General features: G+C 36.3%; 1 protein-coding gene across 1 annotated transcript in view; it reads left to right on the top strand.

Annotated features, from left to right (window-relative positions):
* The window catches only part of PHLPP1 (PH domain and leucine rich repeat protein phosphatase 1), a 268,488-nt gene that overhangs the window by 198,811 nt on the left and 50,353 nt on the right, over positions 1–19,324 (top strand). The window contains exons 5-9 of the mRNA XM_037806377.1: positions 248–394; positions 986–1,216; positions 13,686–13,888; positions 15,892–15,952; positions 18,722–18,817. Coding sequence (XP_037662305.1) covers positions 248–394; positions 986–1,216; positions 13,686–13,888; positions 15,892–15,952; positions 18,722–18,817 — 738 coding nt within the window. The remainder of the gene's footprint in view (positions 1–247; positions 395–985; positions 1,217–13,685; positions 13,889–15,891; positions 15,953–18,721; positions 18,818–19,324) is intronic.

Below are 19,324 nucleotides of genomic sequence, written 5' to 3'. Positions count from 1 at the left end.
TCACCTCCTCAAATATTCAACCTTATTTTGGAGATAGTTTGTGTTTTTAAGTATACGTTTGTATTTTAGGTAAGACGCTGTTTTGCATGCCAGCTCTGCTGCTTGCTTAACCTCTGTGGGTTCGTTTCCTCCTCACTTGAATTTGGAGATTGGGCTGGATTATCTGTCAGGCTGTGCTAAAATTATGTGATGTTGTACATCTATAACTTTTGTCTTTGTTTCCTTTTGTTTTGTTTTATTGTAACAGGTTCACCAAGTTGAAGAGCCTTAATCTTTCCAATAATCATTTAGGGGACTTCCCGTTAGCAGTTTGCAATATCCCAACGCTGACGGAGCTGAACGTGTCCTGCAACGCCCTGAGAGCAGTTCCAGCAGCAGTCGGAGTGATGTACAAGTGGGTACTTGAGACCCCACAATGGGGTATCCATTGTTAAAGCCCGGGTAGCTTAATAAACGACCTCTCTGCATCAGGGTTGCAGCATGATACTAGTTTACTTTGTTTAGCTGGTCATGTAAGTCTTGATGTTAGCCCCACATCAAGAGATCAGGCACTGTGTGATCTGAATAGAGAGTTAATTTGTTTGCTGTGATACTCTTTAGAATCTTGTAAAATCTTAAAATATCTTTTTTAGAACTGAAGATTCCTAGAGATGAGTGGCTCTAAACAGAGAGAAGCAGAGTTACCTTTTATTTTCTGAGTTGTGTTGCATTCTGATTTAGAAATTAATTTTAAAAAATAACAAGGAAAAATAGATATTTGGGCTTGGTTCACATTGTTCCCATTTATGCTTACCCAAGCTGGAAAAATTGGTCATAATTTTCATTTTTAGTAAAAGATTAAGATGCTTATCTCTGATCAGCATTTTTTCAAGAAACAGTACATTTTTTTTTTCAGTGACATGATCTATACTTACAAGCTTGCATGTTGATAATAAAGATGTAAAATTTACACATTCTCTTTATAATTCCTGTTTTCTTTTAACAGCTTACAGACATTTTTATTGGATGGAAACTTTCTCCAGTCCCTTCCTGCTGAGTTGGAAAACATGCACCAGCTTAGTTATCTTGGTCTTTCTTTCAATGAATTCACTGACATTCCAGAGGTATTGGAGAAATTGACTGCTATGGATAAACTTTGTATGTCTGGAAACTGTCTGGAGACCCTCAGGCTACAAGCATTGAGAAAAATGCCTCATATTAAACATGTGGATCTAAGGTAACCATTTTTGGAAATATATCCCATTTGAGTGGGTGGCTTATATTGAGGTAGATTATAACCTTTTTGGTGACATTCTGCTGTCAAGGCAAATAGACTGGTTAGTTGAAACTAGGACCCATTTTCTCTTTCTGCCCAGAGAAAAGAATAGGGTTTGCTTATATCTGAAACTTGTTAAAAATTTTCTAGTTAGTGAACCACCATATTTCTTGAAGGCCTTTTTCTGTTTTGCAACTTTGAGCCCAGTTTTAGTTGTCTGGAGAGGGTGTTAGTCAGAGAGAGCTATTTATAGTAAAGGAAAACCATAACATTGAGAGGGAAATGTGTATTTTTCTCCTAGTCCCTTCTTTTCTGTGGCTTGTCTGAGGCATTTGACATCATTGAGTATGTCTTTTACTTAAATTGTCTTTCCTTCCTGTGGCTTCCAAAATATAATGTATTTATTAAATTACATTTATTTATTTTAATTTCCTTTCTCTCTATTAAGGTGACTGTCTTTAGGTCATCATTCTTTACAAAAATATAAAATCCATAATCTCCCAGAAAACCAGTTTGGCTAGAACCTTTACTCTCATACCTTGCAAGAGCAGAGAACCTCCTTTTTGAACCCTGATCACACTAAACTCCAACTGGAAAGCTTTAGTATAATCCTTACCCATGAAAAATGCTCTCTAATTATCCCTTAGTAGGTAAGTTTCAGTTTTATTTTCTAATGCATGGAGAACCAGTGTGCAAAGGAAGAAGCTGTTCTAAATTTCTTTTTCTGGAGAAACAATAGCCTGTCATAGGCTTGCGTTCCTGCAAAGCAACATACAGAGCTTAGCCTTAGCACTAACTTGCCCAATTTGATGCTTTTCAGCCAAACTAACTCCCCCATTAGCAAGTGGTTGATAGCCTTATATTGGCCATGTTACATCTTGGGTAGGATATTTAATCTCTCTGTGCCTGTTTTCTCATCTATAAAGTAAGGCTAATAACAGAAACTAATTGATAGGGTTGTGTAGAGAATTGAGTTAAATGCCTGGCACTCACAGAAAGTGTTATGTATTTCTGTTATTACCTGAATAGGACTCTTCTCTTGACTCATGGAACCAGCGCACGTCATTCTTGACATCTTTACCCTTCTCTGTCAAAGGTGGTTCTTTCCTTGCTTCACTATGTACGTTCCTCCCTGATGATAGCTCTAGACCTTCACTCAGGCATGTCTAGGTTCATCAGTGTAAACTAGGATCCTCCCCGTCTTCCCCCTTCTGCTCCATTCATATGATTTGACCTTACGTTCCAGGCTGATGAAGGTTCTACCTTACCTCAGACTAAAGGAATCAGGCCTGTCCCAACTGAAGAAGTGCTTGCAATTTGAAGACCTAGAATTCTTAATTTGGTTATAAAAATATAATAATGCTGACAGTATATCTGACTGAGAACTTCTGGGGATTTGGCAGGGTAGGAAACTGAAGGCTGTTAACTTCCCTTCTGAGTTGTTAACATTATTTGCCTCTGAGTCATTTGGATTTAGAAAATCTCTCCTCTTCAAAATTTAGACAGGATAGGAAACTGAAGACTGTTAACTCTTCTTTTGAGTTGTTAACATTATTTGCCTCTGAGTCATTTGGATTTAGAAAATTTCTCATCTTCAAAATTTAGACCTTTTTTTTTTTCGGGGACCCAGCAGCATAACTTTGGCAGAGGCGAGAATAGTGGGTTACACAGACCTTGGTCCAAGCCTGAGATGATTTCTGAGTTATCTGGTACCTAGAAAAAGACATCATTTTTTCTTGGCTCTTCTACAAACACAATCAACTTAGTATGTCTAGAGTAACTATTCTTAGGAAGAGCTTCATGAATCTTCATGTTTCTGGTTTTTAGATGACATCCGTTAACAGGGTATTTAAGTACCACAGTAGACACCGGACACTCTGTGAATGCCCGTGAGTGGGCCACTGCTTCTTTGAGGCCACTGAGCCCAGGAGGGAAAATCTGGTCAGATTTGCTCGTAGTTCTGCCTATAATTACTAACTTGGACTTAGTAGTGTAATCCAAAGGAAGTTTCACTTATTTTCTCTAAGCAAAAGACGGATTTTAATCGATTTGAGCTTTTCATTTCCTCAGAAAGAAATGTATCAGATTAAAAGTGAACAATTTTCTTTTAATCTTATTTTCTTCCTTATATTGGTGTTCTTTGATTGTGATATTATTTTTTCTATGACATCATTAATAATTCCTCATTCTCCTCTCTGGAATGTAGATGTTACCCATCTATCTCCCCTTACCACTTCTCTTTTTCTGTTTTCTGCGTTGGTGGTTGCAGATACTCTCCTGGCCTCATCTTTCTCCTTTCACCTCTGTGTTAGTTATCCCCTAATCTTTCTCTAATCCTTACTTCTCTTCTTGGGGGACTAGTTCCACTACAGCTGCCAACTGGATAATTTCACCCCGGCTTCCCCTGTTGACACAGTTTAGCAAATACACGTGAAATCAAGTTCACTTTATTTATTTATTTACTCAACCAGCTCTTCCCCCTGGCTTCCTATTTTTGCTTCTAGCAATATCACACCATTGGCCTCCCAGACACAAAACTTTTGGTGGTGTTGTCCTTCTTATATCTCTTCCAGTCCTGACTTAATTTCTAGTCTACCCCAGATTCTGTTAGTTCTTCTTTCTTTATCCCTTTGGTTTCTTTCTTTATCCCTTCCTTTTCCATCTCACTGCTACTGTTATCTCCTAGCTGAGTGATCTGCTTCCACTCTGCAGCCCCCTCAAGCAGGCACAATCTTGTTTAGAACCTTCATTTCTCTAGTTCAGGGCATTTGATCTCTCATGTCGGGTTTCAGCCCACTAGCCTGTGAGTCCCTTGAGGATGAGGCTCTATCTCAGAGCTGCTGAAAATGTGGTCCACCAACTGTGCTGGCAAGCCAACTGTTTGCTACTATTCCACAAGGAGATATTTACAGAAAAGGAGATGAATCTTCTAGAAATGTATAGCACTTTGACATCACCACACTGTCCAGGTGCTTTAGAAGTGGACTTACCTCATTGAACAGGGAATAGACTAGTCTTGGTTTTGTCAAACTCACATAATGAGTCTTATGTGGTGTGTGTGAGCTGCATGCTGGTCATGTGCACTAGGGCTAAACAGCAGTCTGTGATGAATGAGACACTTAGAAAGGAGGTCCTTCACCATTAATTGAGAAGCACTGCTCTTAATTATCTTTGAGCCCTAGTGCTAGTACTTAGTAGGTATACTATGTGATAAATATTTATTTTTTAAATAAACAAACCCACCTCTCTAGTCATTCTCATTACTCTCACATACCCTGTGCTCTTGTAGAACCCATACATGAAACACATCTTGTGCTTTTCTCTTCATTCTTAAGGTAATTCTGCAGCTTCTACATGCAGTGATTTTCTTCTTCCATTTTTGCCTGTTGAATTCTATCTTGCCTTTGATATTCAGATAAGATGCTTCCTCTTCCACAGAGTTTTTTTTTTTTTTTTGACCATTCTTTGTGTTTTATACATCATTTATGACAGCTGCCACATATTTGCAACCTTATGCTTGATTCTTGAAAGCGTATCTGATTTCCCTTACTAAATTATACAATCTGTTCACAAATGCCATGTTTTATTCATCTTTATAACTGCAAAGCCATAGGTGGTTATCATCATCCGTCAGCATCACCATAGTCCTTCACAGTTTACAGACTTCCAGCACATATATTATTCATTTGGTCTTTTCAACTGCCCTCTAGGACAAGGATTTTACAGATTATAATGAGATTTCAAGAGATGTTAGATGACTTGCTCAGGGTCGTGTATGCAATGTGCTGAGATGCAAACTGGGACTAGAATATGATACTCTTTCACACTGCCCGTTTATACATAGTAAATGCTTAGTAAATATTTATGAAATAAAATGGCTATATTACCTGAGGAGATTATGGAAGGGAAAATTAACCACATTTTCCTCTTAAAAAGTTAATCCTAAATAGGTGTATATTGTGTAAGCCTGAAAACTTTTGATATTTGAATCATGCTGAGAGCTGGCAATTTAAACTAAATAGTAGGATTGTTGACTTTCTTTTCATTATATATTTTCTTTTGTCTCCCCCTTATATCAACCCTTTTATTATTGTGGTATTAATTCAATGAAATTGGAGAGGGCTATTTCAAATGAATAATGCCACATTGTGAAGGTTATTTAAAATGTAGATGGGGAGGACACGGGATGTTTTTTCTGTCCTTACAGTCAGTTGCATCCAAAATGAGATTTATTTTTTCTTTCTAATTCTATGTACAAATATTAATAATCTATTGAGCATTTGGAAATAGACAAATTGCTGGGTTGGGGCCAGTTTTTTAAACTTGCAACCTGGAATAAAAAGAGAAAAGTCAAAAAAAAAATCCTCTTGGGTATGTTTGAAGAGGCCATCTGCTGTGTTTGCATTTTGACGAATTGTAACTTTTTGTTGTCATTCACCCTTGTGTTTCTGTGGCTTTATGGTATTGCTATTAATAATACAGATACTATTATTTTGTTTTTTAATGGACAGAAATTCACTGTAGAACCTTTGACTTTTTTCTCAAGTCTAGCCTTAATATGTATGTCCTTCTAATCAAGTACATGATCTAACAGTTGGTTGTCTTTGTAATAAGAAGTAGAAAGTTTTTGTTTCTTTCTTTTTAAAGGTAATGTTAGGCATAGCCTAGCAAGCCAGGTGTTGAGGTTATCCATGCTTCGCCCCTTTGAATTGATCTCTTTGGTATGTTGGTTGATAGTCCCAGTCCCCATTAACTCTTCCTTTTCTTTCCCCCTCTCCCCCTGCCCTTCTTCTTCTATTTAAGTCTTTGCTTGGATCTTCCCCCCACCACACCCCCTTTTTTTAAATAGTTTTATTCACATACCGTACAGTCCGTCCAAAGCGTATGATCAGTGGCTCTTGGTATAATCACAGAGTTGTGCATTCATCACCACAGTCAATTTGAAATCATTCTCATTGCTCAAAACAAAAACAAAAATACCCCTTATGGCTCCCTATTACTTATGCTTAGCTTTGGTATAGTACCTTTGTTACAACTGATGCAAGAATATTATAATGTTACTGTTACCTATACTCCATAGTTTTCATTAGTTATTATTTTCCCCATATACCACACTACTAACACCTTGTAAGAGTGACGTACATGTATTTGTTCTAGTTCATGTAAGAACATTCTTATATTTGTACAATTAACTAGTTATTCACTAAATAATACACTCACAGCTTTTATCCTCTAGCTTTCCATCTAGTGACATACACAACCCTAAACTGCCCTTTCAATCATAATCAAACCCATATTTCAGTGGTTAGTTTACCCTTACAGTAATATGTTACCATCACCATTATCCATTTCCAAATATTTACAATTAACCTTCCTGAAAATTCTTTACGTATTAATCATCAGCTCCCCATTCTCTACCCTCTTTCTATCTCTTGGTAACCTAGACTCCAGATTTTGGCTCCAAGAATTCGCTCATATTAGTGAGACCATACAATATTTGTCCTTTTGTGTCTGGCTTATTTCATTCAACATAATGTCCTAAAGGTTCATCCATGCATCAGGACTTCATTTCTTCTTACAGGTGAATAATATTTCATTGAATGTATATCTCATATTTCGTTTATCCATTCATCAGTTGATGGGCATTTGGGTTGTTTTTATCTTTTGGCAGTTGTGAATAATGCCACTGTGAACTTTGGTGTGCACATGTCTGTTTGCGTCCCTTGTTTCGTTCTTCTGAGTATATGCCTAGTAGCGGGATTGCTGGATCATATGGCATTTCTATACTTAGCTTCCTGAGGAACTGCCAAACTCTCTTCCACAGCAGCTGTACCATTCAACATTTTCAACAGCAGTGAATAAGTGTTCCTGTTTCTCTACATCTTCAACACCTGTAGTTTTCTCTCTCTTCTTTTTTTTTTTTTTTTTTTTTTGATAATGGCTATTCTAGTAGATGTGAAATATCTCATTGTGGTTTTGATTTGCATTTCCTTAATAGCTAGTGATTTTGAGTATCTTTTCATGTGCTTTTTAGCCATTTGTATTTCCTGTTTGGAAAAGTGTCTGTCCCGTCTTTTTGCATTTTAATTTTATATCCTACCACTTTGCTGAACTCATTTATTGGCTCCAGTAGCTTTGGTGTGTCTTTTGATTGTTGACTTGTACAATTTTTTAATATATTCTGGATATTAAGCCCTTATCGGATATGTGGTTTCCAAATATTTTCTCCCATTGAGTAGGCTGCCTTTTCACTTTCTTGATAAAGCCCTTTGAAAAAGAAAAGTATTCAGTTTTGAGAAAGACCCATCTATTTCTTCTTCCATAGCTTGTGCTTAGGTGTAAGGTCTAAGAAACCACCTCTTACCACCAGTTCTTGAAGATGCTTCCCTACATTATCTTCTAGGAGTTTTATGGTTCTAGCTCTTAGGTCTTCAATCCATTTTGAGTTAAATTTTGAATAAGGTGTAAGATAGTGGTCCTCTTTCATTCTTTTGGATATGACTACCCAGTTCTACCAGCACCATTTGATGAAGAGCCTGTTTCATTCCAGTTGAGTGGTTTGGACAGCCTTGTCAAAAAATCAGTTGATCATAGATGTGAGAGTCTATTTCTGAACTCTCAATTCTATTCCATTGATTAGTATCTCTATTTTTATGCCAGTACCATGCTGTTTTGACCACTTTAGCTTTGTAATATGCTTTAAAGTCAGGCAGGATGAGTCTTCCTACTTCGTTTTTCTTTTCTCAAGATGTTTTTGGCTATTCGGGGTCCCTTGCCCTTCCAAATAAATTTTGATGATTGGCTTTTCCATTTCTGCAAAGTAAGCTGTTAGTCAGAATTTTATTTTATTTTATTTTATTTTTTTCTACTGCAACGTGTTTATTATGTGCCAAAAAAGCTACACCACAGCTTACTCCACACATCTGTAGGAGAGTGCAGTCTTGCCTGCTTATACTACAGTGAGGTAGAGACTTCACACACAGCTTCAGGAAACCCACAGAGTAGCTGGGATATGCAACAATGCAATGTCAGCTCAGCAGGAGAGAGGTGGGAGGGGTTTATGACACTGGTTCTTTGGCACACAGCTTCCCAAGAGGGGGGGCAAGTAGGTTTTTTTTTTTTTAATTAAAAAAAAAGGAAGGAAGGAAAAAGTCAAGTTGTCAAATTCCAGTAGCATTTCAGTCGACTGCAACTGCTGTTTCATACATTTCTCAAATGAAAGAAGTAGGGGAAAGGTATTGCCCCCTCTAAGAGAAAGGGCTCCTGTGAGCCTTTATCTGTCCCCACTGAAAAGCAACCTTTTTAGCTCAGGTACAAAAAAGAAAAAAGTCCTGTGACTTTGTGATTAAAAACTTCTGTCAACCCTCCACCCCACATAAGTGCAACTTAAGAAGGTGCAATAAACTGTTTAAAACTATATACAGCAGCTGCTCAAACATTGTTTATCCAGTCCAGTTTCTAATTCAAAAGAAAATCTTTTTTTTTTCTTGGTTGATTTGCAATTGTGAGAAACAGTGACCAGCAGTCCCCCAGACATAAATTTGCTATGTTAAAAGCTGCCAGGAAAGAAAAAAAATCTGTTGTTCCAAACAGCTTAAAAACTGTTTTAAGCAGTGTAAAAAGGAACCGGTAAAAATCCTCGAGCGTAAAATATGAAATATGATTTTGGTTTAAATGAAGAGCAAAGTCTCCATGTTGTTTACAGTAAAAAACACCAGCTGAACACTCAGTTTATGCCGTTCAGGTGGGGGTTAAATAAATGGCAAGGCACTGTATAGTAACTGCAAGAATGAAACCAGTGAGACCTGTGCATCATCACCATCAGTATTGCAAGGAATGTAAAAAAGCGCTTTTAATAAATAAACCTAAATGTAGGCATCTGTGTCAACACCTTCTGAACATGTGGTTCTTTTTTTTGCTTTTCATTGGCAAAATGAGGAACTAAAATCTGAGAAAACTGCAGAGTCGCTTGAAGGGTGAGCCAGAGGGTCCTTGTTAGTCAGGATTTTGATTGGGAATGTGTTGAATCCATAAATCAATTTGAGTAGAATTAACATCTTAATTAACTATATTTAGTTTTCCAACCTGTGACTATGAAATGTCCTTCCATTTATTTTGGTCTTCTTTGATTTCTTTTAGCAATGTTTTGTAATTTTCTGTGTATAGGTCCTTTACATCCTCAGTTAAATTTATTCCTAGGTATTTGATTCTTTACTTGTTATTTTAAATGGAGTTTTTTTTTCTTGATTTCCTCCTCAGATTGCACCTTACTAATGTAGATAAGCATTACTGATTTTTGCACTTTGATTTTGTATCCCTCCACTTTGCTGAACTCATTTATTAGCTCTGGTAGCTTTGGTGTGGGTTTTTTGGGTACTTTTTAGATACAGGATCATGTCATCTGCAAATAGTGAAAGTTTTACTTCTCTTCCTTTCCAATTTGGATGCCTTTTGTTTCTTTTTTTTGCCCAAATGCTTGAGCTAGAACTTCTAGTACAAGGTTGAATAATGATGGTGACTATGGGCATCCTCGTATTGTTCCAGATCTTGGAGGGAAAGCTTTCATTTCAGTCTTTAACCATTGAGTATGATCTTAGCTGTGTGTTTTTCATATATGCCCTTTATCAGGTTGAGGAAGCTTCCTTCTATTCCTATCTTTTGAAGTGTTTTTATCAAGAAGGGATGCTGTATTTTGTCAAATGTCTTTTCCATGTCAATCAAGATGATCATGTGGTTTTTCTCACCTGTTCATTTGTTGATATGGTTTATTGCATTAATTGATTTTCTTGTGTTGAATCACCTTTGCGTGCTTGGGATAAAACCTACTTGATCATGCTGTATAATTCTTTTCATGTGCTGTTGCTAACATTTTGTTGAGGATTTTTGCATCTATATTCATTAGAGAAATTGGTCTGTAATTTTCTTTTCTTGTCGTATCTGTATCTGGCTTTGGTATTAGGGTGATATTGGCTTCATAGAATGAGTAGGTAATGTTCCCTCCTCTTCATTTTTTTTTTTAAATTTTGAGCACATTGATATTAATTTTTGTTGGAATGATTGGTAGCATTCCCCTGTGAAACCATCTGGTCCTAGACTTTTGTTTGTTGGGAGGTTTTTGATGACCATTTCAATCTGTTTACTTGTGATTAGTTTGTTGAGGTCTTGTATTTCTTATGGAGTCAGTGTAGGTTGTTCATGTATATATAGGAAATTGTCCATTTCATCTAAGTTATCTAGCTTGTTGACATAGTTGTTCCTAGTATCCTTTTATGATCTTTTTTATTTCTGTGGGGTCATTAGTAATATACTCCCTCTTGTTTTTTATTTTATTTTTTGTATCTTCTCTTTTTTCTTTGTCAGACTAGCTAAAGTTTTGTCAATTTTATTGATTTTCTCAAAAAACCAACTTTTAGTTTTGTTGATTTTCTCTATTGGTTTTTTTATTCTCAATTTCATTTATATATGCTCTAATCTTTGGTATTTCTTTCTTTCTGCTTTGTTTTGGGATTAGTTTGCTGTTCTTTTCCTAGTTCTTCCAGGTGTGCAGTTAGGTCTTCGATTTTAACTCTTTTTTTTTTTTTAATGTAGGTGTTTAGGGTTAAAATTTCTCTCTCAGCACTGCCTTTGCTGCATCCCGTAAGTTTTGATATGTTGTGCTCTTGTTTTCATTCGTCTCATGGTATTTACTCGTTTCTCTTGTAATTTCATCTTTGACCCACTGATTGTTTGAGTGTATTGTTTAACCTCCGTACATTTGTGACTTTTCCATTTCTCTGCCTATTATTGATTCCAGCTTCATTCCATTATGATCGGAGAAAGTGCTTTTGTATAATTTCAGTCTTTGTAAATCTATTGAGACCAGTTTTGTGACCCAGCATGTGGTCTATTCTGGAGAATGATCCGTGAACTCGAAGAGAAGAATGTGTATCTTGTTGTTTTGGTGTGTAATAGTCTGTAAATGTCTATTAGGTCTGGTTCATTTATCATATTATTCCAGTTCTCTGTTTCCTTATTGATCCTCTGTCTAGATGTTCTGTCTGTTGGTGAGAGTGATGTATTGAAATCTCCAACTATTATTGTAGAGACATCTGTTTCTCCCTTCAGTGTGGCCAGTGTTTGCCTCATGCATTTTGGAGCACTCTGATTAAATATTTATGATTGTTATTTCTTCTTCATGGATTGCCCTTTTTATTAATATATGATGTTCTTCTTTGTCTCTTTTAACAGTTTTGTATTTAAGGTTTATTTTGTCCAATATTAGTATAACTGCCCCAGCTATTTTCTGTTAATGTTTGCACGGAATATCCTTTTCTAACATTTTCTTTCAACCTATTTGTATCCTTGGGTCTAATGTGGGTCTCTTGAAGACAGCATATTGATGGATCGTGGTTTTTTTTGTTTTGTTTTGTTTTAATCCATTCTGCCACTGTGTGTCTTTTGATTGGAGAGTTTAATGCATTAACATTCAGTGTTACTGCTTTAAAGGCAGTACTTACTTCAACCATTTTATCCTTTGGCTTTTATGTGTCACATTTGATCAGTCTCTCTCTCTCTCTTTTTCTCTCTCTCTCTGTTTTATTTTTGCTCTTTTGGTTACTGTTCTAGTTTGCTAATGCTTTGGAATGCAAAACACCAGAAATGGATTGGCTTTTATAAAAGGGGGTTTATCTGATTACGCAGTTACAGTCTTAAGGCCATAAAGTGTCCAAGGTAATGCATCACCAATCGGGTACCTTCACTGGAGGATGGCCAATGGCGTCCAGAAAACCTCTGTTAGCTGGGAACGCACGTGGCTGGTGTCTGCTCCAAGTTCTGGTTTCAAAATGGCTTTCTTCCAGGACGTTCCTGTCTAGGTCGCAGCTCCTCTTCAGAATGTCACTCTCAGTTACTTTTGGGGTGTTTGTCCTCTCTTAGCTTCTCTGGAGCAAGAATTTGCTTTCAATGGCCATCTTCAAACTGTCTCTCATCTGCAGCTACCCTCTCAGCTTTCTGTGCATTCTTCAAAGTGTCCCTCTTGGCTGTAGCAAGTTCGCTCCTTCTGTCTGATCTTATATAGTGCTCTGGTAAACTAATCAAGGCCCATGCTGAATGGGCGGGGCCACACCTCCATGGAAATTATCCAATCAGAATTATCACTCACAATTGGGTAGGGCACATTTCTGTGGAAACAACCTAATCCAAACGTTCCAACTTAATCCCTACTAATATGTCTGCCCCCGCAAGATTGCATCAAAAATAATGGCGTTTTGGGGGACGTAATACATTCAAACTGGCACAGTTACCCTTACTGAAAGTCTTCATTTCTACACTCTCCTCCAAGCCTCTCTCTCTCCTGTCTTTTCCTTTCAGCTTGTAGCATTCCCTTAGTATATCTTGTAGGGTAGGTCTCATGTTCATGAACTCTCTTAGTTTATGTTAATGTGTTAATATTTTAAAGTCTCCCTCATTTTTGAAGGACAGTTTTGCTGTTTAAGAAATTCTTTGCTGCTAGTTTTTTTCTTTTTCATTACCTTAAATATATCATACCACTGCCTTCTTGCTGCCATAGTTTCTGATGAGCAATTAGCACTTAATCTATATTGAGTGTCCCTTGTATGTGATGAATTGTTTTTCTGTTGCTGCTTTCAGAATTCTCTCTTTATCTTTGGTATTTGACATTTTGATTATCTTCCTCACGTTCTGGCAGCTCATCCGCAGCAACTTTGGTCTGTTACGGACCAGTTGTCATGGCTGGAGATTCTGCAAGTTGTTCCCACTGCTTTGCTCCATCCTAGAGTTGTTGATCCCTGTTGTTGGCCTTTGTTTTATGACTTCTTAGTGAATTCTAGATGCCAAATTTCAGTATTTACTGCACTTTGCTCTTGTAGCCCATCCTTGGTCCTGAGCCAGCTGAGAATCCATGTATTACGTTCCTATCTCTGGTACATATGTGAGTTCCTGTCATTTTTTTTATCCACATTCAGCCTTTAATCCTGTCCTTCTGTATTAACTGCTTATCCACCTGCTCACCCATCCTCTTTCCTTCCTTAACTATTCTATGTAGTTGTATTATACTTAATGGGTTGTTCTGGTTGTTATTTCTTATGTTCTTTCCAGTGTGGTACCAATAGTTTCACAACCCATTTCTTTGGAATAAATGCTTAAATGGATTTTTTCCCTCTTGACATGAATTAAGGTAAATTCGATATGTGTGCTCCTCTTGCAGCCATGGTGGTCTAAATTTTGTTCCAGAATATATTGTCAAGGTTAGAACCTTGTGGAGTCAAAACTAAAATTATCCAGGGTATCTGGCTAGGCCAGATGCTGAGATTAAAGGGATAATAAGCGAGACTTGAGTCCTTTCTTATTACCCCACCATATTAGGGTGTGGCTGTTTGTTTATAGCAATGCAGTTAATTATAGTCTCTATTTTTGTCCTTTTTCCCTCAAGATTGAATATAATTAGGAAGCTAATAGCAGATGAAGTAGATTTTCTCCAGCACATCACTCAGCTTGATCTGCGCGACAATAAACTTGGTGACCTAGATGCTATGATTTTCAACAACCTTGAAGTTTTACACTGTGAAAGGAATCAACTGGTCTCGTTAAATATCTGTGGCTACTTCCTAAAGGCGCTTTATGCCTCCTTTAATGGTATGTAACATAGACCACACTAAACTTTCTCTTGTGGTTTGGTTCTCCTGTGAATTAACCTGGCATCATCGTCTCTACCTGTGTTTGATTTTCCTTTCCTCATTTTAGTAAAGTAAGTATCAAATTTTGCTAAGATAAAAGTCATAAAAAAAAAAGTCATAAAAAAGGTCATAAGAAAACTTGTTGGTTTGGTATTTAAAGGAATCAAAAAGGAAGTTTTGGTTCTTCTACTCTTAAGTTGTTTTTCTTATAATGTGATAATTAGATAAGTTATTTTCTCTTTTGATATGGCTCTTGGTCCTATAGGGAGGGGGAAAAATGAACTGTTTCTTGGACTATCTTTTTAAGATAGTAACTCTGGAACCTTGATTCAATACTGTAGAGTGAAAGGAAGGTCCATATTGGGTTCCATTCAGGGTCTCACGTTTCATGCTCCACTAACAAAAGGAACTCACCAAATAAACTGGAATTAAGTCCCCACAAGGATATAATAGGATATAATAAAACAAGAGTCTTACTCATTTACTAATATCTCTTCCTCAGAACTTGAAAATCATGGCAGTTTTAAAAAAGAAAACGTCATATGGGTATATGTTTTTTTGCTCAGGTGAAGATTTCAGTCCCCTACAATTAGACAACTGAATGAAAAGAAGTATTTACTACTAAAAATTGAACAAATGTTTATCAAGCAACTGCTGTATGCATAGTGTAGTACATGAGTTAGAAAGCTTAAGGGGTATTTTTAATGTACCATTGTCATCTCATAAGAGAAACAATCCAAACTTCAAATAGCAACAGGTCCTAGTTTAACCACTTTGGCTGAGCACTCAGGGGTTGATAGGATTTGGGTAGCCAGCAAGGAGGCAAGAAAACAGGTGTTTTGAAATAGGGAACAGAGGAAAGAATCTGAATGTGGCTTGTTCAGCAGATGGGAGAAGATAGGCAATTCTGAACTCATGGGTTCCTGCTGGAAAGTGGCAAGAAGTAATTATGGGATGAATTATAGGTCGAAGTCAGATGATGAAGCCCTGAAGTTGTTACAGTAAACTATAGAGAACCAATGGAGATTCTTAAGCAGAGGAGATGGGTGAAGGAATTAGTGCTTTCCAACTGTTAGCATGAAAGCAGTGGGCAGAATGCATTTATGGAGAAGAGTGGAGTAATCTACTACTCTTTATTCAAGTTGCTGTGGTGGTCTGAAATGTGAACTGATGGGAACCTATAGTCTGGTGGTATGTGGGAATGGAGTGGGAAAAACAGTCATGAAAAGCATTTTACGAAGAATCAGCAGAACAAGTCAGGGCTACAGTTGTTGATTTTAGACTCATCTGCTCAGAGGTGGTTCTTGAAACCATGGAAGTGTAGGGTATAGGGTTATAACTGAAAGAGAGGAGAGAGCTGTGCCAAAGTGGACTGAAAAACACTCATAGTTAGCTGGGGCTAAGGTGGGCCACCAGATGCAGCTAGGAGGAGAAAGAGGAGTTGAACCTGGGAATTACATGGTAAGTGTTGACAGAAGCAGAAGAATATCAAGAAACTACCATGTCCTGGAAACAAAGCCCTAGGTGGACAGTGGTGCACATTTCATAAAGAAATGTTTGAGCAGGGGTTTTCAGGTTTGAGTAGAGGAAATCAGTGTTATTTCTGTAAAATGATCAAGGCAAAAGGCAGGATGCATTTGGTTTTACAGAAGGAACCCTGAATTTTAAAAAGATGGTATTCGTTCAGTTAGTCTTAGCATGCATCACAAGAAAGTTGCAGAAATGGATGGGAAGGAGGTAGGAAAGGAGAATGAATGATTCATTTCAATCTCCAAATAAGATCCTGTGATTAAATTAGAAGTTCTCTTTTCTTTCCTATAGTTTCAAATTTGAACAAATGGGTATATTATACTTCCTAAGCTAAGCAACTATGGAACATAAATAAAGCACACTAGTTCTATTCTACATACAGACAGAGCTTGTGGCACTTAGATAGTAACGTTTTTGTGTTTCCACTCCTAGAACTTGTTCAACTTGATGTTTACCCAGTTCCAAATTATCTATCCTATATGGATATTTCAAGGTAAGAAGTCAAGTCTTACAGCGCTCTCGTATCTACTTGAAAATTATTTAAATAATTGTCTGAGATTATGCATAAGCACATTTTATATATTTTGAAGATCAGTAATACAAATCAAATCTCATGTTGTTTATTTATCCTCTAAAATGTGTCTAAGTATCTGTGAATTAAAAGACTGCATTTGTTTTTCAAATATACTGTGGTTCAAACCAGAAGAGACAAGGTGGTCTAAATAGACAAGGTGTTCTATTGTGTGCAACCAATTTAGAACATCAGGTTTGGTCCTGGAAGATTAGTATGTTGTAGGTAATATAGCTAGAAGCTCCAGGAGCTCTTCAGTTTGATTAGTCATCATGTCTTGGTGTCTTTCCTTGAAATGATGAGAACTTCATTGTATAAAAAAAAACACACATTGTGCTATATTTCTTTGATTTTCCCCTTTTCTTTGTTATTTGGTACATATCAGAACCCTTAGAAAATTGCTATTATACCTACCAAAATAGAATTCTTTATGTCCCCCCCCCCTCAGTTTTCTTAGCTCATTTGTCAATAGGCTGACTATCTCACCTTTATAAACAAATTGACTTCTCCAGTGTGTCATGTCTACTCCAGTTCTCACAGATGATGTAATAGACTTTTTCCTGAAGATATAGAGGTAAATGTGTCTGTCTACAGTATGTATTTACACAAATTAAACTAATAATTTTAATATTCTAAAACGAAAACTCACTGGGAAGGTATTTCCAAAGGAAATAGTGAAACTTTTTGAACGACAGCACATGCAAGTAGGTGACCTTTGCAAAGTGACAACTGTTAACTTATTTCAGTGTGTAAATTCTGATGTTTGTTAGAGCGCACTTGCATTATTTTTTATCACAACTGCGGTATGTTGTTATGTACTGAATTTGCCTTTAATCATGAAAGTACACAAATCTAGTTATTTTAATAATGTACTCAATCATAATTATGTAAGAATGTGTCTAGTATTTAAGTACTGCAAGAATTATAACAGTTATAGTTTTACTATAAATATATAATTATAAAATTTTAAAATCCTTTGCGAGAAGCGCTTCATGTGTTTCCTACTAAATACATGTAGGACAGTTGTTTAACAAATTTGAAGTTAGAAATTACCTGATGAAATTCCATTTTTTCTCTATTAGCCTTGTATGTTATTATTTTCAGCTTTTAAGTAAAAAGAGAGCAAGAGTGGTGTATATACATATCTCGAACAGATTTATTTTAAAGAGTCAATCATAGAATCTATTTTCGTTTTGACTTGTTGGGTATAACTGGCAAATCATTCCCATTGAAACCCCTAAGTGAGACCAAATTGGAAACTCTTGAGGCATGCTTGTCCCTGAATCCTGCCACTTAACTGCTATTCGTCTTTTCTTTTGTAACTTTCTCATGTCCAGAATCTTCACTGTAATATGCCCATCCACTTCCCAAACTACTGGATTTTCTCTTAGAAATCCTCTGATTCCCCTCGCATCATTCTGATTATTTCACTCTCTTTCCTTTAAAATGAGTGTTTATATTATCTACAGGAACTTAGCTGTCATCTATCATAGTGTTTACAAGGTTCTTTGAGTACCTCAGGTTCAAAGTTCCAGGTTATTTTATCACTTACAGGAGTTTTAGTTTCTACATATTGAGATTGCTTATATTGAGGGGTACTTTCATTCTCCTATCTACTGGTATTCTTTAGGGGTTAGCTACTATAAAATAATATAATTAAGTATACCTATCTTTCGGGCTTCATAGTCAGAACTGTATGTTCCTGTATAAATAAACACTAAGCAGAAAATAATGCCTTCTATTTCTATATTTTAATTGGAAATTTGATATAATAACAATTAAAGAACATGGTTTTTAAATCACACTTAATTCTACCATTCTAACATCATAACTCTTTTCACTTTTGCTCTGTCCTTGTCCCAACCATCATATTTTTACAAAATTATTAATCTATTTTATAGAATTGTAGTCATAATATACCATTTTACACCATTATATACCATGTAATATTATACCATGCAATATTACACCATAATACACCATTTTAGGTTCTTTGTGCCTGGTCACATGTTATAAAAAAAGAAGGTAAAAGGCAGACATTCAAATATAATAAATTTGTCTAAGTGACTGTCAAGTCATTTAATAATTACATTTACCATTAGTTTAGTTCATTTGTTTATGGTAATATAATTACCATCTAATGCCCAAGTAAATGTTTTCAAATAATTCTGAGTCTTAATTGTGGGTGCATCTTTTCACTGCTACCGTTTCAAAACCATTCTCATGCTTCCAATTTATCTATGATTATGCTTTCTTGATGCCAACTGGAGTTGGGAGTATTTTAATGTAAAGGGTAAAAATGTAAATTTGAAAATAAAACTATTTTATGCCATTTGACTATTTGACTTAACTGAAATCATGTACGTGTGTGTGTGTGTGTGTGTGTGTGTAATTCCTCCCACTCCAACCCCATTATAAGATGTCTGCTCCCTAAACGTGTGGGACTGTAGACTTTTCAAGAGAGTCATTCGGGGAACCAGCTCTTTTAGGCTTTAGAGATCATCTGATGTAACTATGTCATTCCCTATTCCTTATTTCTTCTCCTTTATCACAATTCTTTTGATTTATACTCAATATAGTTTGATATTTCATTTGAAGTTTTATTTGTTCTTTGTATTTATTTTGAGTTTATAACCACATTGTTTAGGCCAGATTGCTGTCAAAGAAAACATTTTATGTCCTTGCATTTAGGAACCGCTTGGAAAATGTGCCTGAGTGGGTATGTGAAAGCCGAAAGCTAGAAGTTTTGGATATTGGCCATAATCAAATATGTGAGCTTCCTGCACAGTGAGTATTGCAGATTAAGTGAGAAAAATCTCAAAATATCAAAAAAGTTTGCTGATTCAGTGTTTAAATTGTTTTTATGAACCCCTAAAAGAGTTTGCTTTAAAATCTTATTTGGTATCTTTTACCTCATGTGGCTTCAAGTTACAAACTTTCTTCATGCAGTGAAAAGTAGAATGAAGCTTTAACTCTCAGCCGGACTTTCAAAGCCATGTGGGAGGTGGTGGTTGGTGGAGATTTTTAAATAAGCAAAAAGAATTGTCTGAAGAGTTAGCACACATTATGATTGCTTCATCTCTGGAATCTTAATCTTTTCCAGATCTACCACTTGTATCCCTTGACTTAACCTATGCCTGCCTACCTTACATCACAAATAATTTTTTTTTTACCCTCAAACAACTTCTGAAAAGAACAGTTAGGATTGTTATATCATTAAACCTTGAAAGAGAAAAGTGGATTCTGTTTCCCATGATTTGAAGTTTGGAGAAGGGCCAAGAACTTAACACTTTT

This window comes from Choloepus didactylus, chromosome 16 (assembly GCF_015220235.1).
Source record: "Choloepus didactylus isolate mChoDid1 chromosome 16, mChoDid1.pri, whole genome shotgun sequence".
NCBI classification, from domain to species: Eukaryota; Metazoa; Chordata; class Mammalia; order Pilosa; family Megalonychidae; genus Choloepus; species Choloepus didactylus.
The sequence above is the reverse complement of the archived record's forward strand: the minus strand, read 5'-3'. Positions and strand labels throughout refer to the sequence as shown.